Source organism: Monodon monoceros, unplaced genomic scaffold (assembly GCF_005190385.1).
Source record: "Monodon monoceros isolate NGI ecotype Baffin Bay Population unplaced genomic scaffold, NGI_Narwhal_1 Super_Scaffold_12, whole genome shotgun sequence".
Classification (NCBI taxonomy): Eukaryota; Metazoa; Chordata; class Mammalia; order Artiodactyla; family Monodontidae; genus Monodon; species Monodon monoceros.
Window position 1 is genome coordinate 143457889 of NW_021703768.1, and position 12947 is coordinate 143470835.

Consider the following 12947-nt stretch of genomic DNA (forward strand, 5'->3'; position numbering starts at 1 on the left):
GTGCCAGCACAGTGCTCCCTGGAGCCCCCAGGTGGGATGGTGACTGCAGGGTTTGGCAGGCAGGGTGGGTGCTGCTGAAGGATGGAGCGGAAAGCTTTTCCAGATCCAGGCTCCAGGGAGTTCCCTGGTGGCCAGTGGTTAGGATTCCGGGCTTTCACTGCCGTGGCCTGGGTTCAATCCCTGGTTGGGGAACTGAGAAGACCCACAAGCTGCACAGTGCAGCCAAAAAAAAAAAAAAAAAAAAAAAAAAGCACATATATATATATATCTACCTAGATAGGTAGATAGATACAGACACACACACACGTGTGTGTATATATATAAAAGGATAGGGCTTCCCTGGTGGCACAGTGGTTGAGAGTCCACCTGCGGATGCAAGGGACACGGGTTCGTGGCCCGGGCCGGGAAGATCCCACATGCCACGGAGCGGCTGGGCCCGTGAGCCATGGCCGCTGAGCCTGCGCGTCCGGAGCCTGTGCTCCGCAACGGGAGAGGCCACAACAGTGAGAGGCCCGAGTACCGCAAAAAAAGAAAAAGAAAAAAAAAAAAGGATAGAATTTTTATTTATTTATTATTTATTTATTTTATTTATTTTTGGCTCAGTTGGGTCTTCGTTGCTGCGCGCGGGCTTTCTCCAGTTGCAGTGAGCGGGGGCTACGCTTCGTTGTGTTGCACGGGCTTCTCATTGCGATGGCTTCTCTTGTTGCAGAGCACGGGCTCTGGGCGCGCGGGCTTCAGTAGTTGTGGCGCGCAGGCTCAGTAGTTGTGGCTCGCGGGCTCTAGAGCGCAGGCTCAGTAGTGGTGCTGCACGGGCTTAGTTGCTCCACAGCATGTGGGATCTTCCCGGACCAGGGCTCAAACCCATGCCCCCTGCACTGGCAGGCAGATTCTTAACTACTGTGCCACTAAGGAAGCCCCAAGGATAGAATTTTTAAAATAAAAATGAATAAACAATCCAGGCTCCTCCAGTGAAGCGTTTCCTTAGCCCCGAGCATTCCTAAATGAGAAGAGACTCAATCCTTTTTCTTCTCCTAATTGGATGCCTTTTATTCCTCCTTCCTAATTGATGTCTGGCCATTGCTGGTTGCCATGGCAGCAGCCAAAGCGCTCATCCCGCCGTGGCTTGTCTCCGTCCACGGCCAACGGGAAGCCTCTGTTCCCGTGTCCCGTGGGGACGTGAGTGTTAGGCTGTTGTGTATTGGTGGCTGGAGGAGGAAAGGAAGTGAGACAAGAGGAGGAAGGGCCATAGGCTCCCAAGCACAGTCTCCCCGCACTGCTGGGTCTGTGGAATCCCTGGTCTGTTTTGAGCCATTTAACCAGCCGGGCAAGGACAATAGGACCCATCCTGAGTAGTGTCTGCGTGTCTAGTACTGGGCTAAGAACTTTGTGTGCAGTATCTCATTTAATCCTCACGACAGCCCTGGGAAGCAATATTAGGATTATCTCCATCTGACAAATAAGGGATCAAGGCCCAGAAAGGCTAATTAACCGGCTCAGATCATCCAGCGAGTAGGTAGAGAAGTCTGGATTTGAACAAGGATTCCAGCATCTTGACGTGTCATCATCGCACTATCCTACTGGATTATGGGTTTGGATGAATACTGCCTTCCCCAATATCGTGGGCAACAGTTCCACCAAATGCTTTAGGGTGGCATCGCAGGAGTCACAGGCTTTGCAGCCGGATGCTGGTTACTCAAGCCCTGACTGTGCACGTTCTGTAAAGGCAGCCCCCTGCCCAGGCCCCACTCATATCCCATGTCTCATCACAACCGCCCCCTTGCCCCTTTCTCACTTTGCCATCCCCACTTGGCAAAAACCCAGCCCCATCAAAGTGAACCCTCCCCTCCTCTCCACCCGTGCAATTGGAGCAAAACGCACACACCACCGCCCTGCAGTGTCATTTTAAAATCGTGGTCACGAATCTCCCGTGAGCCCTCTTGCTGCCCAGCGTTTATACTGTGTCTCCCTGGACCGCTTACTGTCCTGCTTGTCTCAGTGACAAATTCTTATCCTCTCCTCTCTCCTTGCCCTTACTCTCCCTCCGCTGAGGCCCTCCCTTCACACCCAGTTCTGGAAGAGTAGAAGGAACCCCACAGCTGCCACGCCGCATCTACCTGTCCTCGTGGGCTCTGCTGTTCTTCCCGGAGCTAAGGATGTGCCCTCCCCACTCCCATCTAGGGCCATCCTCTCTCAAGGGCGTCACGCCAACCGTTACTCTTTTGCTCTCTCCTGTGTCTCCACTTTTCCCTCCTCACTGGATCTGGCCTGTGAGTATGCCAACATACTGTTATTTCTCCCCTGCTTTAAAAAAAAATTTTTTTTAACCCCATTTCTTCCTCCCGTTACTACATTATTTTTTTCCTTTGCTCTCTAGCAACGCGTGAAAGAGGTGTGTGTGTTCTCTCTGTATCTCAGTCCACGTGGGCTTTTGCCCTCATCGTTCCACCAGAAATGTGCTCATCAGGGACCTCCTTGTTGCTAAATCCGGTGGCCGGCTCTCCATCCTTGTCCCTCTTGGCCTGCCTACAGCGTTTGGCACAATTGCTCACTCCATCTTCCTCAGCATCCTTTGCCCTGACTTGGCTTCCCAGACCGCTCGCTCTCCTGGCCTTCTTCCCCCATCACTGGCCTTCTCTGTCTGTCTCCTTTGCAGATTCTTACTCATTTCCCTGACCTCTCTCTGTTTGAAGGCCGCAGAGCTCAGGCCTTGCTCCTCTCCCCTTTTCTACTTGGCATGCACTGCTTCAGTGATCTCGTCCTATCCCCTGGCTTCAAACACCATCCCATGTGATGGCGCCCTCCTGGGCCTTTCCACTCTTCTCGGCGTTGTATGTCCGCTGCCGGAATCCACATCTCCTCTTGCATGTCCAGTAGCCATCACCAGTGATGTGTCCACAAGCACGCCCCTGATCTTTCCTCCCATGTCTTCACTATCTCAGCTGAAGGCAACCCCATTCTTCCACTGCCCAAGCCAGAGACATCAGGGTCATCCTGGACCCCATTCTCTCATATCCCACCTCCAATCCTTCAGGACCTCCTGGAAGGTCTGCCTTCAGGAGATCCCCAGATTCCAACCACTTCTCTCCGTGCTCCTGACCTACTACCACCTCTCGCCCAATGGTTGCAGAATCCTCCACTGGATCCCCCTGTTTCTGTTCTTGCTGCCCTTCGTCTCCTTTCAACACGGTAGCCAGGGGCATCCTGTTAAATTGCAGATGACTGCGTGCCACTCCTCTACTTGAAGCTTTAGGATGGCGTCTGTCTCCACCCAGAGTCAACACCTGGGCCTTTGCCTAGCCCCCCAGGCCCTCCAGGGTCTGCTCCTTGTCATCTCTTGGATTTTATCCCCAAGACTCTTCTTCCAGCCTCCTTTTACCCCTTGAATACACTCGCACGCCCCCTTCCCCAGCGCTTCGCACTGCTGTCCTCTCTAACCGGAATTCTCTTCTCCCAGATATTGATGGGCAAATCTCACTCCCTCACCTCATTCTGATCTTAACCCGAATGTCACCTTCTAGGTGATGACTTCCTTCCACCCTATTTAAAATCACATTGCCCCCTCCACTCTCTTACCCCCTCCTCTCCACTTTCCCTGTATTATTTTCTCTGCAGCACTTTACATCACCTCATATTCCTCTATATCATAGGTATTAGAGTATATGTTATTTTCACATTTTATCATCTGTGAAATCAAGATGCAGTGTATACTAGATGGCAAGTCATAGTCTAATTGGCAACTATTTTTCTTTCTTGGTGGTACATGAAATAATAATACACTTTATAATCGATGGCATCTTAGACTCTATGAGACACAGTATAGAAGTTACTTACTGATTATCTGATTCCCCCAGACTGGAATAGAAGCTCACAAGAGCAGGGATTTTTCTCTGCCTTAAATCCTTCCGTATCCACAACACCCAGAACAGTGCCCGGCACACAGAGGCTACTTGGAAAATGGGTGTGTGTTGAATAAACGAATGAACAAATGCATAAATGCCATCAGAGTGCATCCAGTTTACTGAGGTAGACCATTCACGCCTATGAGCCGGCCTAAAATTGACTGTTATCTTGTTGGAATTAATGTAGCCTGGAGAACTCTCTACATCACTACCTAGGGATCTTCCTTATTTTTTGTACATAGCGATGTAATATTCCACCCTATAGATATATTACAGTTTATGCCTCCAGTCCCCTGTTTCTGGAGATTTGAGTTGTTTTCCTTGACATCAGTCCTGGTCATGATGTTTTCTGACTCTGACACCAAAAGCAAAAATCGACAAGTGGAACTACCTCAAACAAAAGCTTCTGCACAGCAAAGGAAATCATCAACAAAATGAAAAGGCAACCTACTGAATGGGAGAAAATATTTGCAAATCATGTATCTGATAAATATTTAAAGAACCCATACAACTCAATGAAAGAATAAGTTAGTGAACAAGTGAGTTATTGGAAAATGGTCAGCACCTAGCCATTTCTTCCTCCCAGGAAGCTTCTGTCTCACCTGGAGTGGTGTTTTGCATACTGCCCCCAGAGTACCTTGTCACCCCCTGGTTGTGCTTTTTTTTCCCATTCTCCACAGGGAGGCGCCCAGATCAGCCTGGCTGAGGTCTGCCGGTCCGGGGAGAGGTCGACTCGCTGGTACAACCTCCTAAGCTACAAATACTTGAAGAAACAGAGCAGGGAGCCCAAACCAGTGGGAGCCATGGCCCCCATGCCAGGACCTGAAAGCACGGTGAGCTGGGCCACAGCTTTGCACCCTTCTCCTGCACGTGCGGCACCTGGCTGGATGGAAGGAAAAGCCTCTCCCTGAATTGGAGATGGCTGGACATCAGAGGTGGAGTAATTATTAGAAGAAACTGAGTCTCAGAGACATTAAATAATTTCCTCAAGTCACACAGGCTTCCTCACCATAGACACCATTCAGTATGAAGACTCTTCCTCTAGGAAGCCTTCCCTGAATACAGCCCCCAAGCTAGCTTTGCCACCATGCCTCTGTTCTCAAACATCCAGTACTTATCTCTCTCATAGTCCTTCCCAGATTGTTTTGTTATTGATGGTTTATGGGATGGTCTCCCTGACTACACCATGCTCTCCTTACAGCCGGAGACCTATAATTCCATCTCATGCAAACACTAAACTTGGCTGTCTTCCAAACTCTGTCTGTACATGCAGAGGTTATTCTCCAGAGAGCTGCCAGTTAGAAGAACTGAAGACTGTATTTCCAATTTGTGTGACTCTACAGCAAGACGCTTACCCACTCTGGTCTTCAGTTTTACCCTCCGTTCACTGGGAGGGTGACACACTCTGATTCCTGCCGGGTGGGGCTATGCCCATGGTGTACAGATGGACCCATCAGCCTTTGTCTCTGCAGGATGTCGTGTCTGCTTTGCTGGAACAGACAGCCGTGGAGCTGGAGAAGAGGCAGGAGGGAAGGAGCAGCGCACAGACCCTGGAAGACAGCTGGTAAGTGAGGGTGTCCCTGGGAACTGACCTGGCTTGGACCTGGGCCCAAGGATGAGATCCCCAAATACCAGGGCAACCAACAGAAGTGTTCCTCTGTGGAAACGGAGAACCTCTCTCCCCGTGGGTTCTCTATAGGCAAAAAGGCAGTATATAGTCTGACACAGTAGTTCCCAAAATCCCTTCCCAGTTTGTCATTTTGCGTTCCAGGAATTACTCATGCTAGTTCACATCTAATATTAAGAGTTTGTCTTGAAGAACTTAACATTTATTTTGGTTAAAAAAAAATTCTTAGGAAGCTTTATATTACTAGAAGTGGAAATAAGTATAATTTGTCATAAATTGAAGATTCCTCAGTAAGGAATTGCAGTTGACTGCTAGAAACAGAGAGCAGAAATAATGGGCTTAAACAAGATAGAAGTTTACTTCTTTGTTACTTAAAAAGAAGACTGGGAAAAGGCATTCCAGGGTGCATCTGTCAGCCCCATGATGTTACTGGGAACCCAGGCTCTTTCTTTCATTCTGCTTTGCTGGCCTTATGTGTGACCTCCATCATCAAGGCTGCTAAGCACAGAATGGCTGCGGAGTCACCAGCCATCAGGCAGGCATCAGGGAAGAGGAAAGACAACAGAGTCTTCCTGCATGCCTTGTAACCAAGGAGCGTTCCTGAAAGTCCCACCCAGCAATTTCTACTTGCTTCTCATTGGCCAAGCTTAGCTACTTGGCCTACCTAACTGCAAGGGAGACTGGGAAATGAGGTCTCTTAGTTGGCACAAAATTCAGGATTCTGTTACTAAGGAAGAAAGTAGGAACGGATATTGAGTAGGCCATGAGCCAAGTCTGCCTCAGAAGGTAACTGTGGAAGATTAAGCGTAATGAAAATACAACAAAAGTATTCAAGTCTAGCTGGGTATATTGCTTGCCAAGGTTCTAAGACTAAGGTCTCCTCTCCCGTTGTTAAAAAGGAAGGTCAGTCAGTGTTTCAGCAATGTAAAAGACATGCTACTGCCCAAGAGAGACTTCCTCCTTGATGTAAACAGGTCTGAAGGAGAAGTGAACAGGACACAGCTTTCTCACTGTGTGATCAGTGTTCTTTAGTCCCTTGTTTACCCACAGAAGGGTCTTATGACACACTTTAGGAAACAGTGATGTAGACTAGGGTTCAAATCCTAGCTTCATCATTTTTTGTGTAACCTTAGGCAAAGCACTGTTTTTGTTTGTTTGTTTGTTTTGTGGTACGAGGGCCTCTCACTGTTGTGGCCTCTCCCGTTGCGGAGCACAGGCTCCGGACGCGCAGGCTCAGCGGCCATGGCTCATGGGCCCAGCCGCTCCACGGCACGTGGGATCCTCCCGGACCGGGGCACGGACCCGTGTCCCCTGCATCGACAGGCGGACTCTCAACCACTGCGCCACCAGGGAAGCCCCGGCAAAGCGTTTTTAATCTGTGTATTGCAACATAATGTACATACAGAAAGGTTGACTTAAGTGTACAGCTCAGTGAATTTTCGGAAACAAAACTACCCGTGAATCCAGTGCCCAAATCGAGAAGCAGAGCGTCACCGGCTCTCCGGGAGCCCACACATGCTTCCCCCCAGTCCCTGCCCTCCCCCTCAAGAGCACCCACTCAGGCAAGTCTTTCTGACCTTGTCTGATCCTCACCTGAAAAGTGGGGACATCACACCGACTGTGTGGGGTTATCAGAAGGGACTGAAGGAAAAGCCACTGTGAAGTGAAAGCGCAAAGCTCGTAGCAGACACGCAAGAAACAGCAGAGATTCCTAGCAGTAACTCGAGGAGCAACACGGATAACTACCAGCTGGAAATGAGCACAGCCTAGGAACCTTGCCATCTGGAGGAAGTGTGTGTAGTTGTACTTAAGTGCATGTGCTCTGAATCCAGACAGATGTGAATTTGGAGTCTCACTCATCGAACTCCCTGTGGTAGATTCTAGGGCTGGGTGAGGCCTGAGCATCAGTAAGTTTAAAAACTTCCTGGGTAATTCTAAGGTGAAGCCTGGGCTGAGAACCAGGCTCTGACCCTGGTTTCCCTATCTGTGAAATATAGATTTAAGAAATAGCCACTACACATGGGGAATTTTGTAGACTCAAAAAATTACGCATGCTGGGCACTTAACACAGACCCTTACTCACAGGAAGCACTCAGTGACTCTTCTGTTACAGCCCTTGATTATACGTTTGGTCTCACACGAAGTCTTTCCTTAGTATCTTTTACTCTGGGGGTGAGCAGGTGCTTTCTGGAAAGGGCCAGATGGAAAATGTCTGCTTTGTGGGCCATACGGACTCTGTTATATCCATTCAACTCTGCCATTGTAGTGTGAAAGCAGCCATAGACGGTACCTACACCAGCCACCGTGATTCTGTCATTGAAGCTTCATTTACAGACACTGAAATTTGAATTTCACATCATTTGCACACACCATGAAATTTCACTCTCTTTTCGATTTTTTTTTTCAGCCATTTAAAAATATAAAAACCATTCATAGCTTGGACCTTGCACTGTCCAAAAACAGGCAGTGGGCTGGATTTGGCCCACAGGCTGGCGCTTCTCTTCCTCCATGTGATAAAGAATAGGACAAGGTTCCTGAATTTTTGTATGTTCGTACGTTTTAGGATTCTCTCTAAATGGTCTCAGTTTCTCTCTTTCCTTCTTTGTCCCACTCCATCTGTGTCTCCCCGCTTCCTTTCCTTTCCCTCCCCCCCCACCTCCTTCTCTCTCTCTCCTCTCTTCCTCCCACCCCCCCCCACCCCCCCCCCCCCCCCCCCCCCCCCCCCCCCCCCCCCGCTTTCTCTTTCTCCTGTCTTTTTCCCTCCCTCTTCCCTCTCTCTCCTTCTCTCTGGCACACTGCAAAGGTCTGATGCCGGAAATAGGCCCAGGACCTGTCTTCCAAAACCCTGGCACAAGATCAGTGGTTTCCGCCAAATTCCAAGCTTATGTTGAGACTTTTCACGCCATCTCCTAGCAACCACCTTCTGTTCTCTCTCCCTTTGTGGCCCCCTCTCTCCCCACCCCTTGCCATTCAAACTTCCCCAGACACTGACTTACAAAGAGGGCTGGGAATCCCAGAGCTGCTATACTGGGGTAAATCCATCTGCAGCCCCCTCCCCCCAGACTGGAGGCTTCTTTTGGTCCTGGAATGTTAACTAGCTCTGCTGTGCCGGCTCAGCTCTGGAGTGGAGGGCTCCAGAGACTGGCCCTCAGTTCTCATCTCCTCTCCTTCCCCCTCGGCACCCAAGGCCCAAAGGAGGGGTGCCATTGTTACTCCCTCCTTTTATTTGTTTAGGTTTCTTCAGTGCATATAATCAGAAGACTCGGTCTTTTTTTAAGATCCACAAGCAAAACAAAACTCTTAGAGGATTAGAAAGTAAGAAGAATATAATCACAAACAACGCTAGAGTGAAAACCCTTGTATTTACCTCCTCGGGGACTTGTGTGTGTGTGTCTAGGACAGAGGTTGAGAAGTGGCCTAGCTGAGTCCCAGGGCATGTGTGTTTTATATTTTACCAGGCACTGCAGAATCATTCGCAAGTAAGATTGTCCCAGGAAATGCTCCACCAGCGGTGACTGAGAGTACCCCGAAAGCTACATCCTCTCTGATACAATATAATTGACGAGTATTTAATCAAGAATGTGTACGTGTTTTGTTTTAGCAGATGCTGCTAAATTGACTTCAGAGTATAAATTGGCTGCTCTAATGAACACTCCCCACAGGGATATGCCTTTTTCCCAAACCCTCACTTCATATTATCAGATATATATTTTTTAATTTTTATTTATTTTTGGCCACTTTTCCAAAGGGTGCAAAGATGTGACTAATTATTTTTCTCTTTACAATTGAGGGTTTTTTTTTTTTTTCCCCTTCCTGGAAAATACTTAAATCAGCTTCTTAGTCACAAAGAAGAGACTTCCCTAGTGGTTGAGCGCTTCGTGGAACTGAACAAACTTGGATTGGAAACCTGGCTGCACCCCTGAGCGGCCTGTGACACTGGACAAGGCCTACCCACTCTCTGATCCTCCGCTTTTGAATCTGTACAACAGAGACAAGAGTGTCTTTCGGTGTGGTTGTGAGACCTCCGCGAAGCACCTGCAGTTCATTAAGCCCACAGTCAATGCTGGTTAATGATGTGGCATCTACACAATCCTCACCAAGGTGCTCCCTGTGAGCACTCATGTTTAATGGCTCTTTTATGAGTAGATCAAGGTGGCTGGGGGGGGACTTCCCTGGTGGCGCAGTGGATGAGACTCCACGCTCCCAATGCATGGGGCCCGGGTTCGATCCCTGTTCAGGGAACTAGATCCCACTCGCGTGCCACAACTAAGGAGCCCGCATGCTGCAACGAAGGACCCGGCGAGCCACAACTCAGGAGCCCTGGAGCCGCAGTTAAGGAGCCCACGTGCTGCAACAAAGGAGCCTTGAGCTGCAACTAAGGAGCCCACCTGCCACAACTAACAGCTGGTGCAACCAAATTAAAAAAAAAAAAAAGGCCAGTGGGGAGAAGCCCCTCCATAGCGATAGTCCCCATCTAAGTGCAAGGAAGGTTTTCATCTCAGGGCTGGGGATGGAGAGCCAAGATCTGTTCTCCCTGTTGGGAAAATCCTAAGGGAGATTTTATGTTTATCCACAGTCTCACTGAGCCAGCTAACTAGGTGTCAGATTCTCTGCTTTTGGCTGGAATTCCTCCAGCTCAGTATGGTAATACTGTCTCATGCTGATCAGAAGCCTGGCGGTTATGTATGTCTTTGCAAAGTAAAGATGGGAATGGAGATAAATTACTAATTAACAAATTCCATCCATTTGTCACACCAACTCCTTCCAACCCTGGAGCCCAAGGAGAAAGGATAATTATGAAGAGTATCACCAAAAATAAAGTCTCTTCAACAAATGGTACAGCCACCCCATTGGCTATCCATATAGAAAAAAATAAATTTTGAGTACCATGGACAAAAATTAATCTGAAATGGATCATAGAGCTAAACATAAAAGCTGAAACTATAAGACTTTTAAAAGAAACTACCAGAGAAACTCTTTGCAAAGACTTCTTAGGTACAGCATAAAAAGCACAAACCATTAAAGAGAAAAACTGATAAACTGGACTTTATCACAGTCAAAAGCTTCTGTTCTTTGGAAGACACCATTTAGAAGAGGAAAAGGCAAGCCAGAGACTTGGAGAAAATATTTGCAAAGGATTCCTATCTAGAATATATAATGAACTCTTACAACTCTGTAATAAAAAGACAGCCCAATTTTTAAATGGGCTAAAAATTCTAACAGACACCTCGCAAAAGAAAATATGTATGGTCAATAAATGCAGGAAAATATTCTCAACAGGAAAGTGAAAAGTTAAACCAGAACGAGATATGAGTACTCACTCAGTTGAATGACTAAATTTAAAGATTAATAATACCAAGTATAGGTGAGGAACCAGAATTCTCATAATATTACTGCGGGAACATAAAATGGTATAACCACATGGGAAAAACATTTAATCACTTATACTAACTGTCTGATCCAGCAATTCTACTCCTAGGTATATATATATATATATATATATATATATATATATATATATATCTGTAATAGTCTGAATTGTGTCTCCCCAAAATTCAGATATTCAAGCTCTGACCCCAGTACTAGAGAACGACTGTTTTTGAGGACAGGGTCTTTAAAGAGCTGATTCAGTTAACACAAGGCTGTTAAAGTTAGGGTGGGCCCTAATCCACTGTGACTGTTCTTATAAGAAGAGGAAATTTGGACACACAGAGAGATTCTAGGGACACACATACAGAGGGAAGACCACATGAGGACACAGCATGAAGGTGGCCATCTACAAGTCACAGAAGGAGCCCTCAGAGGAAACTAAACCTGCCCACACCTTGATCTTGGACTTTAAGCCTCCAGAACTGTGGGAAATAAATTTCTGTTGTTAAAGCCACCCAGTCTGTGGTATTGTGTTATGGCAGCCCTAGCAAACTAATACAACGTCCAAGAGGAGTGAAATCCTATTTCTACACAGACTTGTAGGTGAATGTCTATAGAAGCTTTATTCATAATTTCTAAGAAATGGAAACAATCCAAATGTTTATCACCTGGTGAACAAAGTATAGTCTATCCATCCAATGGAAGATTACTCAACAATAAGAAGGAGTGAACTATTGATACTGTGCACCAATATGGATGAATCTCAGAGACATGATGCTGAGAGAATGAAGCCAGAGACAAAAGAGCATATACTGTCTGATTCCATTTCTATGAAACACAAGAAAAATCAGATTGAATCTTTAGTGACAGAAAGCTGATCAGAGGTGGGCTGGGGCTGGGGAGAGTTTAACTGGGAAAGGGTACAAGGGAACCTTTCAAGGTAATGGAACATTCTTTATCTTGAGTGTGGTAGTAGTTACACAGGGGAATACATTAGTCAAAACTCATCAAACTATACACGAAATGCATTTTGCTATATGTAAAATATACCTCACTAAAATTGATTTTTTTAAAAAGTGTCCTCAATCCTGAAAATGCTTGGAAGCCCTGCCCTGGATGCACTTAAATGGCAGGTGAACAGATGAAAGTGGGTGCTGTGGGTAACCAAAGTGCCTTGTCATCACAGGAGGTGCGAGGAGGGGACCAGCGAGAACGAGGCAGCAGCTGAGGAGGAGGAAGATGGGGAAGGGGAAGAGGACGTTTTCGCTGAGAAAGCCTCACATGATATGGATGAGTGCCCAGCGCTAAAGGTAGGGAGGGCTGGGGACATGGGAAGGGCTGTCTTGGGGAAATAGCCCTCAATCCTTGAACCTGGGCAATCAGAATAGGCTCGGGGCTAAGTCTCATGCTCCAGCATCAGGGGACAGGCCTTCAGAGTGGGATGACCTGCAGAAGGTTGTGTAGGAGTGTCCCTGGCTGGAATTGGGGTCATTTCGGTGACAGTAAGCCAGGAGAAGTTGACTCATCCCCTCGTCTCTCCTGCCCTCTGCAGTTCCCGGTTTTCTAGGCAGACCTCAGTCTTTGCAGGCAGGTGGGTCTGGGTTCAAAGGCCAGCTCTGCCCCTTCCTAGCTGTGTAGCCTTAGGCAGATGACTTCATCCCTCTCCAGCCTTGGTTTCCTCATCTCTAAAATGGACACAGTAATACCAACCTGGCAGGTGGGTTCTAAGATTTTGAGTGAAAGAATTTCTCCATTTGGGTCTGCCCAGAGTGCAGTAGGAAAGAGGTTCTAGTCAAGTTCCCTTCGCCTCCTGCTTCCCTGCTGCACTAGGGTTACATGATATAACAGGCTTCACGCTCCAGAGAGATCTCCCATGTTCTTTGACCTTCAAGACTCCTGGAAGTAGAGCGCCCCATTGTGTCTGAGCCGGGCACGTGGGGCTGGAGGGGCAGGTTGTGCACTGCACAAAGGTGCCTGACTCCTGGGGGCGGGGTGCAGCGGGCGTGTGAGAGGAGAACCTGGGCCTGCCTTCTGACTGCCGCGCACCGAGG

The 12947-nt window shown here is 47.8% G+C and overlaps 1 protein-coding gene across 2 annotated transcripts in view; it reads left to right on the forward strand.

Annotated features, from left to right (window-relative positions):
• The window catches only part of WWC1 (WW and C2 domain containing 1), a 153339-nt gene that overhangs the window by 126542 nt on the left and 13850 nt on the right, over positions 1-12947 (forward strand). For both annotated transcript variants that reach the window (XM_029219042.1, XM_029219043.1), the window contains exons 16-18: positions 4580-4732; positions 5372-5463; positions 12083-12206. In XM_029219042.1, coding sequence (XP_029074875.1) covers positions 4580-4732; positions 5372-5463; positions 12083-12206 — 369 coding nt within the window. The remainder of the gene's footprint in view (positions 1-4579; positions 4733-5371; positions 5464-12082; positions 12207-12947) is intronic.